This window comes from Eptatretus burgeri, chromosome 12 (assembly GCF_056783735.1).
Source record: "Eptatretus burgeri isolate ZD-2024b chromosome 12, Ebu_testis_v1, whole genome shotgun sequence".
Classification (NCBI taxonomy): Eukaryota; Metazoa; Chordata; class Myxini; order Myxiniformes; family Myxinidae; genus Eptatretus; species Eptatretus burgeri.
The window spans coordinates 54,833,910-54,852,208 of NC_140972.1; the positions used below are offsets into that span (position 1 = coordinate 54,833,910).

Sequence of the window (18,299 nt, forward strand, 5' to 3'; positions counted from 1 at the left end):
GGAACATTCATTTCCCCGGAACTCAGGTACTGAGAACTGCGACCTCAACTCCCTCCCTCCCTGGCTACAAAAGTCTTTTGCCTTCAACTGGGTTTATTTTGTCCGAGTGTGTGTCTGAGTGTGTGGCGCCATCCATTAAGTAGAACTGTATAAGTTATTCAAACCTTGTAAAGCTTGCCTGTATTATTCTCACACAAGTCTGCTTTGTGTCTGCTTTATAAGTTGCTGTAAAATTGTCACACTACATCTTTCTCTCATCTTCCCCTGCATAAAATCCCCAATAAACCTGTTACCTCTACCACATAACTTTCCTCACTTTATTGAAAATAAATTATTATTAGAAATGTTCCCAGTTCGTTTTCGTCTTTTCCTTCATTGGTCCAGCATAGTTCGGATCTGAGTTCAGCCGGGTTTTTATACCCGATATTCTGTTCATCCTAGCAGGTACGTTCTTGGCGGGTCCGCTCGGCTGCATCCGAACCGGAAAGGTAGTTGGTAGTTGGTAGAGTGATCCGGTTCGGGCAAGACGTACCAAGGGCGTGGTTACCCAGTAGACGACACCGCGTGGTTAAAAAGGTAAATTGGTTCAAGACAAAAAGACCCTACGCTATGGGGTGGAGGTATTGGTGTCCACGGTCGGTTAAGTGACCCGCCGCATCACGAAATTATCCGTGAGCGACGGTCTACAATTCCAGGAGTCTGGTGGGAGGCGACGTAACTTCCCCCACCTCGCGGTCGTTCTCGCCACCGGTCCCCGGCCCGCAACAATATATATATATATATATATATATATATATATATATATATATATATATATATATATATATATATATATATATATATATATATATATATATATATATATATATATATATATATATATATATATATATATATATCCATGTCTTCATTTTCCATGCGACAATTGTAACCGTTTCTCACTGAACCCCAGGTATTGCAGGAAAATAGTATTGAAGTTGTCATCTTTGTTAAGGCTAATGGAAGATGTTTAAACAGCATTTTGAAGACAGCAACATAATGCACCTGAAATTATGAAGTTCAAGCTATCTCAGAAAAGATACTTCAGTTAAACAGCATCAACGCAGAAAGTAAAGTTTCTGAGCTTTTTGCAAAGAAAAGTTGGAAGAAAGACCAGTTAAATCAAATTATTCTCGCCAACATTTATCTTAGAAGGATTATTGCATGCTCCAGGAATCTATTAAAATTTCTTCAATTCAGACCACTCAATAAGCCAGGCCAAGAATAGATAACCACTTCTGACCCACCAGTTGGTTGGACACATCTGCATGATCCTTTCTCGTCATGCCTTCTCCGATGGCAGATTTCATAAGACGGGAGAGTGAGGGCAGCACGTTTATTGGAGGATAGATCTGAAGGTCAGCAGAAAAGGTGAGGTCAACACAGAAAATTGACAGGAACCATCACTCCAAAGGAACAGTTTGAAAAGGTCATGTGTGTATACCAAATTTATATTACCAACAGCCATATTTAAGTATATAACCCTGTAATACCTGACTCCAGCATTTCCTCTGCAATGGAATACATAGTTCTGCAAGCTCACCTGCCGATTGTGCAGCTGTCGATCGACATACATCTGACCCTCAGTAATGTATCCAGTCAAGTCAGGAATGGGATGAGTGATATCTGTATCAAGCAATTAGAGCAATCATAAACATTCCCAATACAACTAAAATATAAAACCACATTATATAGCATGATAAATTTAATCACTGAACTCAAGCGAGCAGAAAACACTGCAGAACATCACAAGGTGACTCACCATCATTGGGCATAGTAAGGATAGGGATTTGTGTGATGGAGCCATTGCGTCCTTCCACACGGCCTGCACGCTCATAGATGGTGGCCAAATCTGTGTACATGTAGCCAGGAAAACCTCGACGGCCAGGAACTTCCTCTCTTGCAGCTGACACCTACCAAAGGAACAAGCAAGGATTCAAATGCAAGTTAGTACAATGAGGCCACAAATTGAGGAGCCAAAGATGCTGTTCTGATCAAGGAAATTATTTTCAGAAACAAGATCTATGATAATAATTTGACTCCCTTCCACCCCCTTCCCCCCAATCACCCCCACCCCCTTTCTCCAAACCCCCACCCCCAAAAAAAAAACACAACATTTCTTTTGACAGATAGTGTAGTCGAACCTGAATTTAAAATAAAACATTCCAGAAAAAGATTCCATTCATTTTTGGTATTGTTTTGAAAATTTGTTTTGAAGACTATCATTGAAGTTAATGAGTCTTCTCTAATTTTATTTGCATTGTCCTGGTGATGGGATTCAGACCAGGGTCTAAATCCCATTCGGTGACTATGCAATAGTGAGCCAGGAGAACATGGGCAAATCTCCCACCCAGACGGTCACCAGTCTAGTGATGGGGAGTCTTTGGGATTGACTGTACGTCGTCTGCTGTGAAAGCTCAAAAGACCTCTACTTCGGTTTCTGACGTAACAGTAACTCTAACGAGCCTGCCGCCTGTGGTGTATTCGTCGGTTTGAAATGATTTGGAGCTGAGTGAGATCCTCGACGAACCACCACGTTTGTACCCTCCTAACGAGTCCAATTCCCAACAGTCGCGGCTTTACTCACACCGCAGTCTGCCATTCACTATCCTAGACCACGCACCAAGCTGACACTTAAATGGTGAAAAACAGGATATATTAGAGAGATAAAGGGAGAGGACAAAAATAAATGTCACAATGATGAAGAATTTCACACGGACTTTAATCCCAGTGCCCACAAATAATCCCATCGGCTTAAGCAATAACTTAATGGCCCATGCACTCACAAAAAGGAGACAGATAGAGGAAGACAAGACTGAAAGAAATCTGTCAACACACTATGTTTGCATGTGGTGATTGTGGTTGCGGCAGCAGTGGTGGGCCTTATGCAGGTGAGACGCGCCGCCTCCTGGTCCAGGCTCATGCTGCATCCTTGCTGGCATAGTTTCGGGGACACAGAGGTGGTCCTCACTCCGGTCCAGTTTTTCCCTTGCAACACTGACACTTCATCGGCACCCTCTTAAGAAGCACTCACCGCAACCCTTCTGAGCAAGCAGCTCCAACTCGTCTGTCACACACGAGGAACGATGCAGAAGAGGCATGATCCACACTGCGTTCTGTCTTTTATATGCATCAGCAAGAAGGCATGGCTTCGTTACGTGAATATATTTTCGTTGATGGGTGGGGTGAATTTTGCCACATCCCTTTGTACACCGCTCGAGCCATTCCCCTGTACCGCTCCATGCTCGAGAGGGTGAGAAGGTTAAAGCGCATATAGACAAATTCCAAAGGGGAGCAATTTTGAGAATTAAGGTGTGGGAAAATAATAGGGGTTTAGACACATACTTAATGGTCAGAGGTATAAAATGTCATCCCGTGGTTTCACAGGCCGGGAGTGATTCAACAATGTGTGTCGTCACTCGGACAGATATTAAAGTTGGAGTCCTGTCTGCTGGCACTGGTTGGTGGATGTTAAAGATCCCACAGTGTCCTTTGAGAAGAGTAGGAGAGCTATTGCTGGTACCCTAAACAAATTACAAATACCTGCCCTAACTTTCTGAGTTGGAGTGGCAACCTGACCAGGACAGTAACCTAGTAACAGCTTCGGCAGCACCAATGCTTTGCATTGGGCATGGTATATGATGAATGAAAGAGGATTCATAATGTTTGCCATAGCATGATCAATATCACATTTCATGTCTAATGTTATTCTTTTTATGTTGAAGATCGTTAAATTCACAGAAAAGATGGTCGGGTTGCCACTCCAACAATGAGACCTTTGTTGTTATTGCACTTGGCAGGCCTAGTTGAGTTATAGTCTCGGAGGGATCAGCTTATGTTTGTAACATGTTGTTTAGGATGGCAATTGAGGCTAAAGAGAGTAAGATAGAACAGATATTTCATGAATAAAAGTACAGCATAAATGTTCGGTTTCTGTGAGAAATTATTTGGGGTATTAATGGGTTGGGGAATGTGCTGGGATTGCATTGGTTGAGCATCTCCATCTCCTCTGAAATGTCCCAAATATAGCACAGCCCCTCAAAGACCCTCTCCTAAACAAATCCTACCATCTGGCTTCTCGTGATGACCCTGTTTCTTACAAAAGGCAGAGGGTGTAGGTGAGTTCCTGGCGCATTAAAACCAGGTGCCGGGCGGGTGGAGCTCATTAGCCTTGAATGGCTATCTGCCTAGGAGAAGGAAAACTCTGATATAAAACCCGGGTAGGTGGTAGTCATAAGCCTTTGATCTGAAATATTTTGCAGTGCCTGGCTACATCCTCCATCGGCTTGATTTTCCACATTCTCATGGTTTGTGTATTTATGCAAATGCCTCTAATTTGCCATTTTGTTAGGCCTATTCAAACATGCCTCAATTTGGAAACACGATCTACTCTCACGGACTAATTAAAGGATATAATCAAAATATTACATCTGATTTGAGAATCGGATCTGGTGGACCAACTGTCAAAATCTGGAATTAAATATGAGAAATTTAACAAATGAACATTTTTTTTATAACAAAGTGTATTTATTTAAGCAAAGCATCAAGCTTAATTTTTGTCCTTCTGTTGAGACGATTATATTTAGAGAAGAAAAGATAAAGGAATGCGCAGAAAGTGAAACTTCATTTTGAGCAATGCCATGCTCTCAAACCTGCTTTTGCAAGTCATGCAAGGTATGTACAACAAGAGCACTTAAGAGGATACAGTTGACAGGGGTCCTCTTTTCTTTTTTCCAGCAATTGCGAATGCAGTTTCCTTTTTACCGTTTTGTGTGATCTGCTTTCATGAGAAAATATGAATATAAATATACGAATAGTTGCTGCAATATATTAATAGTCAGTAGTGCCTGAAAACAAAGCAGTACATAGACAGCACACACGGACATGGTGGGGTTTGTGCGTGCCTGCATGCGAGGATGTTGAAGGAAAGTGTATGGGTTGGGGCATGCATGCAGGCAGGCCTTTGCCAGGCAGATAGCATGGGGTTTAATTTTCAAATGCTCCCGCCTGGTTTTACGCAAACCATGGCGGTTAAAAAGAAAATGAAAAGTTTGGGTGTGTTTTATCACACTGCTAATGCCCTGATATGCTGCCTACCCTCCCCTTAGGCTGCCTTCCCTCACACTTCCTTTCATTCCTCTTATGCTGCCTCTCTTCCCCTCATGCTGCCTCCCCATTCCCTCCCCTTATCTCACTGACTCCCCACCTACACTGCCCCCTCTCCCCTCATACACTGCCACCCTCTCCTCGCACCGCCTTTCCTTCCCCTCCGCTCACGCCGCCTTCCCCTCCCCTCATACACTGCCACCCTCTCCTCGCACCACCTTCCCCTCCCCTCATACACTGCCACCCTCTCCTCGCACCGCCTTTCCTTCCCCTCCCCTCCCGCCGCCTTCCCCATTCCATCCCCTCATGCTGCCTCCCCATTCCCTCCTTTTTTTAAATGGATAAGCACTGCAAAAAACAAAAACAGTGCCCACTTGTACCATGAAAGCACAAAGTGTCAAAATACAAGTGAGAGAATAATAATAGTAAAAGAAAAACAAGGTGATCGAATCGTACATACAAAACAACATTATCATAAGTATACTGTATTCAACTAAGGTATTTGTGTGCTCTGGAGCAGAAAGCCTTGATCATGGATGTTGTTGGGTGACCCACAGTGGCATCTGGTAAACTGTTCCACACTGGTATTATTGCGGACATATAGGAGCAGTCATACTGAACAAATGACCAGTGACCACTCTCCGTCTTGCCAGTAAGACACTGCACAGCATAACTTCCAAAGGAAGCACTTGTTCTGGTGAACCTTGATGGAATCCATGATGGAGGTAGCATGGTCTTAAGAAGTGCTGGAACTTCTTATGTGTGCAGTCTGTACATCAGACGCAGAACTGCTACAGTTCTCCTGTGTAGTAGGGGGATAGATATTCAATTCCTGTGGAGGGGTCTTGATGATATGCACAGCACGATGTTGCACATCATCCAGCTTTTTAATATACATGTCACTTGCAGACATCCATACGAGGGGAGCATATTCCATTATGCTCAGGACATGGGCTTTGTACAGTTGGGCTTGGCCAAGCGGATCCATCCATCCATCCATTGGGACCATACTCTGTACAGAGCATTGGTGCTGCCTAAGCAGTCTCCTTGGCGATTGGGAACAATCCTGGATGGGTCGCCACTCCGACACAGGATACCAGCAAGCTGGCACTCATTTTGCCGACCTCGGAAGGATGAGAGCTAGAGTCAACCCCACCTGGTATTATTTCAACAGCCGAGCAGGATTTGAACTCAAGATCCGAACTCAGGATCCTAGGAACCCAAGCCCACCACCCAGACCATTAAGCTAGCACCAGGCATAAGGCGGATCCAAATATGGAGCAATACTGCAAAAGGTACTCACTATTTGTCCAGCTCTAACGGCGATGAAGTGCACATGAGACTGAAAACCCCATCTTTGGGAGAACCTGATTCCAAGTACGTCAAGCTTGTGTACATGCTGCAAGGGCTTGCCACCCATGAAGAACTCTGGAGGATGCTCACTTGGTAGTCATCTACTGAGATAAATAACCTTGCACATCTCGGTAGCAAACAGGACATTCCATTTCTGTCCCCACACGTAGATCTTCCATAGGTCTTCTCTCAGAGAAATGGTGGCATTCACTTCATCCAGCAGGCAGTAGATGGTACCATCATCAGCATAAAGGCAGGTAGGGCTATGTAGGTTGTCGCACAGATCGTTAATGTAGACTAGAAACAAGGTGGGCCCAATAATTGATCCTTGAGGTACTGATGCATTAATTGGAGTTGGTTTGGATGTTGGCCATTAAGGCCTAAGTCACATTTGCCATGGCGGCCGTGGGGTCTCCAAAATCTACGGCCACTAGCAATTATACGGCGGCCGCAGTATTTCCACGGTCACACAATGTAGCAGTCACATGTTTTTATTTTTCGGGGAGCCGCATGGCGTATTTAGAAATTGTGGAGACCGAAAACGTGGGGTTGCCGTACGGTCTTTGATTTGATGTCGCACGGTGACGTTAAGGGGGCCCTGCGGCGGCCATATAATTTTCAAGGCAGACGCAAGGTAGCCTCAAGGTGCCCGCAAGGCGACTGCAGGGGGGCCCTAAGGCGAACGTGTGGCCAGACGGACGGTAACGAATGGGCTAATTTTTTTTATTTTTATCTTTTTTTTTTTTTTTTTTTTTTTTTTTTTTTTTTTTTCGGCTTGTCGAATTGCTACGGCGAACGTAGAAATGAAAAAAGTTATAACTCCGCGTTATAATTCCACGGCGACCCCTACGGCCTGTAAAAGATAGCCAAATGGCATAGGGCCACCCTGAGGCCACCGCAGAAACTCTGTGGCCGCCGCACGTTTCTGTCAATTCAGAGGGCGTACGGCCGCCGTAGAGCAAATGTGACTTAGGCCTAACCACTACCTGGATATGTCTGTCCATCAAGTAGATGGATAACCACTGTAACAGCTGCCCTCCAACTCCATTAGCAACCAGCTTGACCAGCAAACACTTGTGTCATACTCTATCAAAAGCAGTTTTGATGTCAATTGCTACATTTGTACCCTCCTGCCATCTGTTGAGACAAGACATCCACTCATGACTCAGATATGTGAGTAAATCAGAAGCTGAGTGACCAGGACGAAAACCAAACTTATTGTCGCTGATGAGGTCATTTCTAATGATATGCTTCCTCAGTGTGGTATTGACAACTCTCTCCATAACCATGCTGATGCAGCTTAGAGGACTAATGGGCCTATAATTGTATGGAACAAAGCATTAGTTCTTCTTATGCACTGGTGTTACGAATCTGGAAGCCATGAACACACAACATACAGGTCCTATAGATCAGTTATATCGGTAAGTATGTGTTTTATAGATAGTTTCCTTTCCCTTGTCTAATGGGTAAATAAATGTTCATGCGCTGTGACTTACTTTTGATAGTTAGGATTTCCTTGTATTTGTAACACCACCAGGAATGACTGCAACAATGACAGCAACGGATTACTACGGCTCTGCAAAGAACAACAACAACAACACTCTGCTCCCAGATTCTCTGCGCACTCAGTGGGGGAGGGGTCATGCCCCCACCCACCGATGCGCTGAGCAGCGCGCCGAGTGGGGGAGGGGTCGAGCCGCGCCGGAGCGCATAAAAAGGGAGCCAATCATTCGGTCTGGGCTGGTCTTGGTCGTCATCATCGTCTTCTTCCTCCTCCTCACGATCAAGAGCTTGAGAGACACCAGTCCCTGACAAGGACCGCAAGGGTTGGGCGCCGTGCCTCTCTCAGCGAACGGGCGAGCTTGAGGGACACCATCCCCCCGCAAGAACCGCAAGGGTCGCTCGCAGGTGTCTGGGTTCGGTTCGCCTCTCGCTGGTGCCCGGGTTGACGTGAAGACCACACGAGGTGGACAGGTCCAAGATAGACCCTGGTCTTCAGCTCGTCCTATCCCTCCGAGCTGAAGGCCTCAATAAAGGCTGTAGCCACCACTTCTCTGGGTGTGTGCGTATGTGTGTTCGTGGCGCCCGTCAGCTAAGTAGTGAATTGTATAAGTGCTCTTGTAGTACATACCTTGCATGCTTCCATTTATTAATATTCGGTTTAACTCTGCGCTGATGTGCTCCCCTCATCCCTCCATTGTAAATAAACATCCTCATTTGTGAAATGTTTCAGCTCGTTCGTGTCTATTCCTTCATTGGCTTCGCGTGCTGCATGTTGGAAAATTAGCCAGGCTGTTGCCGTTGTAACGGGATATGTGGGACCGACGGATCTCGGCGATCACACCGCTCGGATCGCACACGGAATGAGTATGCTAAGCGGCTCGTTCCGTACGAGCATCGTCGAGGGTGAATTTCCCCGGTAGTTTGGACCATGTGGGTTTTTAGGTAAATTGAAATTGGCAATCGACCATACCCCACGCGTGGTCTGTCTATTGGCGAACTTCGGTCCAATAAGAGACCCGTACTTTTCCGGAGTTTTCTGAAAAGGTACGATCTGAATTCTGGGCGATCGGTCAAGCCGACTCTGCAGCTCCTTCTAGCGGTCGTGCTCGCGGCCGACGCCCGGCCCTGGAACACTGGCACTACATTGGCTATCTTCTAGGAGAAAGGAAAGTGGCCATGGCTAAAGCAGAAACAAAACAGTTTGGCAAAAGGTATGGCAAGGACTGATGCACAATCTTTTCCCTCCCCTCCCCTTCCCTTGTGCTGCCTTCCCTTCCCCTTGTGCAGCCTTCCCTTCCCCTCATGCTGCATTCCCTTCCCCTCTCATCGTGTAAACTTTCCCTCCCCTCCCCTCACGCAGGAAGGGAGGGGAAGGGTGGACTGATGTACACCCTTCCCCTTCCCTCCCCTTGTGCTGCCTTCCCTTCCCCTCTCCTTGTGCTGCTTTACCTTCCCCTTCCCTCACGTGGCCTTCCCCTCTCGTACCCTCACTGCCCCTCCTGCAGCCTCGCCTTCCACTCTTCTCCTCTCGCGCAGCCTTCCCTACCACTACGCTACCCTCCTGCGGCTTTCCCATTCCTCCCCCTCCCCTCACACAGCCTTCCCTTCCCTCATGCTTACTTCTTCCCAAAACCCCTCCACCTCCCATGGACCTCTCTGGGTGGTGTCCAAGCATTGTTTAGTATGACTCGTTTGAATGTGCTGTTTGAAAGTACCCAATTTCATTCAATCCTGTACCAATGCCAGCATAAGGGCACCATTCTTCCCTGCCCCCAACCCCCTATCAAAAGCATGTTTAGAACACCCCCTTCCCCTCCCCACAACCCTCCTCTATCCCTCCCCTTCCTTTTCTCTCCCTCCTCTCCACCTTTCTCCTCCCCTCCCCCCCCCACCTTTCTGCGAGCCTCAAATAAACAGTTAGGTTATCGGTTTTCGAGATTTTTGGAGAATTGCAAAATGCATTATCAGTCATAATCGATCATCGATTCCTGTCCTCTTTAATAGCCCTGAAGTGCTTACTTCTTCTATTGATAAAGTCAACTTCTTCGCTGAGCATTTTGCTGCATTCTCCACACTTGAAGACCACGGACACCCGTTATCTAATTGTCCTTCCCGTCTTGACACCAAGCTTTCCACTATCATCATCAGGAAAATTGCTAAGATTATTCATGGGCTTGACATCACAAAATCTACTGGACCAGATTGAATCCCTGCAATTGCTTTGAAAACGTGTTCACTTGAACTGTTCTCTCAAAATTGTATCGTTTGTGTCTGTCAAAGTCTGTGTTTCCACCTCGCTGGAAGCAGGCTTCTGTAGTCCCCGTCTTTAAAGGCTCTGATGAAAAATGTGATCCTTCTTACTATCGGCTTATTAGTCTTCTATCCATCAAAATCAAAGCTTTTTAATCCTTGATCAAATGACAACTCATGACTCATCTGGAAACCCACGACCTTCTAACTGATGTCCAGTATGGCTTTCGACATTCAAGGTCTTCTGGTGATGTTTATCCTTCATCACTGAACATGTGAATAGGGCTTTTGATCATCATGGAGAAGCCATGTTGTTGCTCTCGACATTTCAAAGGCTTTTGCCAAAGTGTGGCACAAGGGCCTCATCCAGAAGCTAAAATAACATGGCATCTCTGAAAAATTGCTTGCTAAAATTTCTGACTTCCTTGCAAATTGTCAAATCCCTGTGGTACATGAGGGACGTATTCAGTGTGACCACTCCTCATTTTCATAAATGCCAAGGTGAGCCAATGAAAAAAGCCAATAATTCACAAGGTTTCGGAAAAGCGATGATAATAGAAAACCTATATGCCAAGAAAACCTATCGAAAACCATAATGCCAAGGTGAACAACGAATAGCCAAGATCTTGTGAAAAAAGCCAAGGAGTGGTCACACTGGACGTATTACACACAGCCATCCCCTGTCCATAAGACAAATGCTGGTGTTCCTCAAAGGTCTGTGCTGGGTCCAATATTGTTCTTGTTAAATATAAATGATCTGCCTGATTGTATTTTCTCAATTAAGCATTTATGCAGATGACTCAACGCTGAATACGACCTACCCAGGAACCTTGTCTCCTCCTTCCCATGTGCATGCCAGTACCACTCTCAATCAGGACCTCCAGAGTGTGATTAACTGGGGAAAAGACTGGCTTGTTACTTTCAACCAAAAAAGACCCACTTGTTGTCTGTGTCTAGTAAATGGTCACCTTGTTTTCCAACCCTGTCTATGGATTCTTCACCTTTGCAGGAACTTCCTGTTATTCATATGATTGGATTGGATATCAGCTCAAACCTCAGCTGGGAAAAGCACATCTCTGGTATAGCTAAAAGAGCTTCCCAGTAGCTTGGCTACTTATTTCATGCTCAGCCATACCTTCCTCAAGCAACAATGCTCCATCTGTCAAGGCCACTGTATGACCTGTCAAGGAGGTTATATGATTGCCATATTTGAGCTGGTGCTCCGGCCTGTCACCTATCTCTCCTGGATAGAATCCAGCAACGTGCTGCCATTCTGGTGGGACAGGAGTTGGCATCATCCCTGGAACCTCCCTCAGTCCGCTACTTTGAGCTTTTTTGTAGATATTACAAAGGAATGTGCTCTGAGGTTCTCTCACAGGTTGTTCCACCTGAGCATACTTTCAGTCGTGCTGCACGTTTGACAGTTTCTTCCCATCCATATACTGTATCTGTCTCGCATAGTAAAACTGAGGTCTGTTTTTTTTTTTCTCCACACAACATCACTTTGGAACAGTTTACCTGCATCCTACTTCTCCCTCAATCCCAACCTCCCTCAATGCAAGAGGAATGTCAATATATTCCTACTTTCTGGTTAATAGCTATACTTTCCTTTGTGTAGCCCCCACCTTGAGTGGCCTTTGGTTTTGTGGTGGGTGAAATCTCATACTAAAAATAAATAAATAAAAATTGGACATGTGTCAAAGAGAGTTTTAGCAGAATCCAACATATGCATTGGGATTGCACAACATTGAGAGGGCATGTAACATTGCGATTCTCCTGCATGTACTACTTGTGAATGGCTGCAGCTGTCATGGAACCCAGGTTGAGTTTGAAACAGAAAAGGACTTGCCTTATGTTGCTTTTCTTGGTTGCTTTATGCACCTTTCTTCAGCGAGAAGAACATGGGAGGAATAGATTTATTTGATAATCCCAGCACCTATGTTAATTGATTAGACGAGTGCGGGCCCATAGGGGCGGGCCCATAGGTGCGTGCCAGTATGTGTAGCTTCGTGCCTGCAGTATCAGGTCCCCAGCATCAATTGTGACGTCATATCAAACGAAGAAGAAGAATTGCGACGTCCCTCTCTCTCGCCCCCCTCTCCCCCCTCCTCTGTCCCCCTCTCTTGCCCGCCCCTCTCTTGCCCGCCCCTCTCGCCCTTCTCTCTCCCACCTCCTCTGTCCACCCATCCTCTCTCCCTCCCCTCTCTCCCCCCTCCTCTCTCCCTTCTCTTGCCCCCCTCTCACCCCTCTCTCGCCCCCCTTTCACCCCCTCTCTCTCCCTCCTCTCTCTTGCCACCCCCTCTCACCCCCTCCTGTCCTCCCTCCTCTCTCTCGCCCCCTCCTCTCTCTTGCCCCCCTCACCCCCCTCTCTCGCCCCTCTCTCTGTAAATGTATTCACAAATGTCTACCAAGCACAACGATTAATTCCAACCTTGGGAAAAAACAGCTTTCAAACCCTTGAGAAACAGCTGTTTCCCTCAGGAAAATTCAAACCTTGGGATTAATTAATAATTTGAATAATAATCAAACCTTGGGAGTTTGGCACATACCCAGGTATGGCACATACCCAGGTCCCCAGTGTCGATTGTGATGTCATACCAAACGAAGAAGAATTGTGACGTCAATCCTTCAAAAAATAATAATAATAATAATAATAATTAAATAAACATTTATTGTGACGTCATTCGTAAAGTCATAACACCGTGTGCTGTCATTGGTTCACAGATACATGGCCGTAACTTGGGAACCGCTCGTCTGATCGATATCAAACCTCGAAAAGGCACATCCGCGGGTCCCCGGCAATATTCCTGGCAAGTTTCAATCCGATCGGACCGGTGATCGTCCGGTTACTAATAATTTGGGAAAAAATTGGCATAAGGTGAGAAGGTGGACGACACCTTCAGCTGCCATATATACACCTTTTCAACACTGAAAAAGCAGTAAAATGGCCATAACTTGGGAACCGCTCATCCGATTGACATCAAACCTCGAAAAGGCACATCTGCGGGTCCCCAGCAATATTCCTGGCAAGTTTCAATCGGATCGGACTGGCGGTTGTTCGAGAAACGGCGGTCGCAGACAAACAAACAGACAGACAGACAGACACACAGAGATTGCTGGAATTATAGATAGATGAGAGCCGATGGTATTCCCTCTAATTACGGGTGAGACATGATTAGGTCTTGTTATGTATATTGTCGCGTTTGAGTCCCCGTTAACACAGGACTCCTCAGTGCAGGGACATTTCGGCCTGGGAGATAGTCCAAATGGTCTTTTATGGCACTCCATTCAATAATTCCACAACAATTACAGTTTACTCAGGATAATTCAAAAATAAGCCAAAATTGATGGCACACACATGCGAAAAGCTCAAAACCTAGCCCAATCTAGGTGCCCAATCGTCCGAGCTTTGACAGTGTATACAAAAAAAAACAACCTAGGTGCCACAGATCACTCTTATACAAGTTAAGAATAAAGCCAGGACTTCCCTTTATTTACAATGCGCAAGGTGGATGCAGGACACAATGCAGCCCACTTTGGAAACCAGGAACGAGACAAGAGCCAGAGACGAAATCGGTCCAAAGACAAAATAAACGAGCTATGAGCAGGGCCAGTGATCAGGTCAGGTAAGGGAGCATGCACTGGAGCAGTGCGTCGCTGTGTCCACTTTCCGCAGGTACTCCAGGGCCCTCTGTCTGGCCACCCCCCAGGCAGATGCCTAGCCCATCCCCATCTCCTTGAGATCCCGATCAACTTGCTGCAACCACGAGGAACGTGGTCGGCCTGTTTCCCTCCTCCACTCACAAGGCTCCCTCGCTGAGAGAATCTGGTAAGCAGGATCAGCATCAGGAAAACGAGCCACATCTCCATACAGCTGCAGCTGATGCTCACAGACTATACAGGCAACAAATGTCACCTGCATCTCTCTGAGCAACCGCTCGTTGGACATAAAGTCTGACCAACAATAGCCAGGGATTCTCCGAAAAGACATGGTACTGAAGCAGTGAAGTCTCTGTCTCAGATCCCAGGTCAGAGTCCAGTCTCACATTGGTAGAGCAAGACTGGAAGTACCAAGGACTGCATAGGTACCGACAGCACCACATCCCATGATCCAGTGAATCCACGACTCCCCAGGCCCGACCCAGACGTCTCTTGACCTCTGGCTCACAACATGCGGAGACATGAATATCACTGCCAAGGTAAGTGAATCTCTCCGTGAGCTCAACATCCTCACCAGAAACCGGAACAGACAAGATAGCAGCATGCAGGATGTCATTGAAAGCCTGGATCTCAGTTTTTATCCAGGAAACCTGTAATCCCAGCGGTCCAATTCCTCATTCAGTGCCTCGAGGGCACCCACAAGGATATCCAGTGTCTCCAATCAGATTGATCAGTTTCGGTGGCACCCCACGAAGACAGAGAATCCTCCAGAGGGCATTCTGATTCACTGAATCGAACACTTTGCAGAGATCCACCCAGGCTGCGAGCAGCCCCTGCTGAAATTCTGCTCTGCATTCAGTGAGGACCGGAACAGCAAGGATATGGTCAATCGTTGACCTCTTTGGTGAAAAGCTCGACTGCTCTGGGCGCTGGTCCTCAGGAAGATGGTGGCGAACCCTATCAATAATTATCGGAGCAAAGACCTTGCCTGGCACTGAGAGCAGCGTCATCCCTCGCTCGCTGTTGCGATCCTGGCGAACACCATTCCCTTTCCAGAGAGGGACAACAAGGCCCCTCTTCCAATCAGTTGGGATGATGCCTGTGTTCCAGGTAGAGCACAGAAATGCATGCAACGACACGAGTACAGCATTTCTACCAGCTTTGAGAAGTTCAGCATGGATGCCACAGATCCCTGGAGCATTCCACCCTTTAAATTGATTTACTACAGCCTGTGTTTATACAAACGAAGGTGGGTCACAGTTGATTTGAGGGTCAGCATTAGGGATAGTTACAATTCTGATGTCCAACAACAGCTGGTGGGTCAACCTGGTACAGCCGCTGAAAGTAACCAGTCGAATGGGCCTTCACTTCGGACTCCTGTGTCAAGAGCCTACCACCCTCTGCTAAAACTGCAGTGCATCAAAGGATGACCCATGACCCATGCGGACCAACACATGTCTCATAACCATCCCTATTAGTGCCAGTCGATGCATTGAAATCCCCCAAGACGAGAAGAGTATCTCACCTGGAGCTCAGATAAACCTCAGACTCAATCGTGGCATAGAATGCCTCCTTCAGAGTGAGATCCCTCGTATTAGTCGGAGCATACACAGAGACCAGGGAAACAACACCCATGGAGTGACGAATCTTCAGTCTCATGATACGCTTGTTGACCGGTGTTAAGTTAATTGTCAGAGGAGTCAGCTTATTGGACACAGCTACAGCACCCCTTGGGTATGGTAACTATCAGAGTGACCAGACCAGTAGTAGGTGTAACCATCCGCCGTGATTGCATCACTATCCGGTCACCGAACCTCAGAGTGTGCTGCAATGCAGATGTTCAAATTCTGGAGCTCAGAAGATAACAGAGACAGGTGATCATCCTCTCTTGGGGATAGGATATTCCAGGTACCCATCTGAAGGGACCGCCTCAGGTTAAAACAAGGAGATCGCAGTCTGATGGATGACACCTCAGCACCATCCCAACACACATCACCACAATCTGATCCAGGAAGGTTACCCCACGCTTTTACTCCCATCATCAAAGAATGGGGGTCCCTAAGGCTTTTCCCCAATCTCATCATCCAGTGAGCTGCCCAAAGAAGGAAAGTTTCACAGGAGGTACCCACAGAGTGGGTTTTAAGTTTCCTTTGCATTTTCATGTGTTTTGTGGAATTAAGTGTTTTACAGTGGCCCTCGTGCAAATCCTGCCACCAACCTCCGAGAAAGAGGTATCCAACTGCAGGACGATTTCTACAGACAGTTGGGCACCAGATATGGATGTCCATTGGCTAACAAGGAGCTCCTCCGCTCTGACAGGATTTGTTTATAATCCTGCTGGGTGTCCATATCCATACACCCTCCTCACTAGGAAATCTGTTGGGGGAGACAGTTTAATCGGCGACAACCCGATCATGAAACAGGTTAGTGCAGGTTTGCATGGTACCTGTAAGCAAGTCACAGATCTGATCTGGCCTGACAATAGCCAGCGCTACTCTGACAATAGCCAGATCTGACATGTGCTTGTGTGTTTGGGAAGTCCACACCTAGCCCGCTCACAAACCAGAGGTGTTTGCACATACAAAATTACTCTCACTATCCAGTCTATAAATTACATATCATACCTTCTCAGCATCACGTGTAACAATTGACTTATTCTGATAGGTCCTTGTTACATGGCAATCTAACCTACTCGAAGTACATGGACCATATTACACTTACCACACTCTAGCTATGAATCCCCCCCCCCCCACCCTTTTCCACCTAACAATACGTATATACTGTAAATCTATGTATATTTTATTTGTTGCCGTACTACAGACGAGTAGTTGGTGAAACACGCATCTTTATAATAAAGAAATAAATAAGGCACTTGGGAGACTTACATGATGCAATGTACAAAAGGTAGCCATCAGATTAAAAAGCACCAACAAAATAAATAAATATAATAATACAACAAATTCTGAACACTCGACAATTGGTTTGAGCAGAGAATATCAAACACTAAATTTGACTGAAAATGGAAGAAGAGAAAACAAACCTCACGAAGAGCTTCAGCATAGGAGCTCATGTCTGTGAGGATGACAAGCACGTGTTTCTCACACTGGTAAGCCAGAAATTCAGCAGCAGTGAGGGCTAGGCGTGGTGTGATGATTCGCTCGATGCTGCAACATAAACACAGCTGGTCACACTAACAGCACAGCAAGAAGAGGCGAGGGATGGGGGAGAGGAGTGAGGAGGGTGCCAAGTGGGGGGGGGGTGGTGAAAAAAAAGCCACGATTCTAAAATATGTGCTTAGCATACAACTGAAAAACCATGTAGAGGAGGAAAGGACAGGTCAGGAAGGGTCAGAAACGAAGACAAAGTCAAATGAGTAAAGTCACTCAAGTATGTTTTTTGCTTTTGTTTGCCTCACACAAAGAGGGCAGTTCATAATCAAAATCTATTAGCCATAGCTTGCTTCAGCTGAAATCCTTTTACAGTTTCCCACAGTGGACTCGAAAGTCACAATGTGACTGATGCTTCAAAATGTGCAAATCACTTTACATTCTTCAAATAAATGAATAACCCCTGAAAATTTAACTTTGAAAGAACATGCACCTTGGTTGAATCTCGAAGTGTTTGCTCGGATACATATGGCGTCTTAATAAAATTGGGCAACAAGCGGAATTCTCTCTAAACCCGCATTTTTAACCAGCATGAAAGCATGAAACCATCAAAGAGTTATCACATCAAGAAATCAGGAAATATGGGAACACGGGGTTCCGAGTGAACATTTCAAACCAGAACATTTTATGCATCCTCAACGTCGTGAGAGTAAATGGAGTTGTTAAACCTCATTGTTTGAAAGCTAGTTGTCAGGTAGAGTTTGGTGTGACAAGCATCAAAACATTATTCTCTGCTCCTTCTGAGAAATAAGAAATTTGAATAAAAAAACAATCATTTCACACAAATTACTCTCTATTGCAAGAACAGCCGATGATGAGTGAGATTGTGTAGAAAGGGAAGGCCAATTCTTTATACACATCATCGGCCAACTTGAGTGTACGTTTAACTTCGTACAAGTGGAGCTCATTACAAATGCCCAACCCAGGCAAAAATGCTACAGTTAGAGATGTACTCTCATATACTACAGTAATCTGCAGAGAATTAATACAGGAAAGCAATGTTATTTTTGCCTGGGAATTTACCGAGGCCACCTCAAAGCACCTTCAAACACATGTTTGTTTGTTTTTTTAAAATTAAATTGCCAATTCCTTGTTGGCAAAAATGTGCAAAAAATATTTCTTCAAATCTGCACATATCTGGTCTTTTACTTGGCTGCAAGTTCCAAGGTTGACAGACGATCAGCTCGCTTCCACATCATTTCACAATGAAAGTGAACTGAC

General features: G+C 45.8%; 1 protein-coding gene across 1 annotated transcript in view; it reads right to left on the reverse strand.

Moving 5' to 3' along the window:
- The window catches only part of ATP6V1B2 (ATPase H+ transporting V1 subunit B2), a 120,984-nt gene that overhangs the window by 11,282 nt on the left and 91,403 nt on the right, over positions 1-18,299 (reverse strand). The window contains exons 10-13 of the mRNA XM_085848026.1: positions 16,952-17,075; positions 1,802-1,952; positions 1,583-1,665; positions 1,287-1,391 (exon numbers count right to left, since the gene is read on the reverse strand). Coding sequence (XP_085704152.1) covers positions 1,287-1,391; positions 1,583-1,665; positions 1,802-1,952; positions 16,952-17,075 — 463 coding nt within the window. The remainder of the gene's footprint in view (positions 1-1,286; positions 1,392-1,582; positions 1,666-1,801; positions 1,953-16,951; positions 17,076-18,299) is intronic.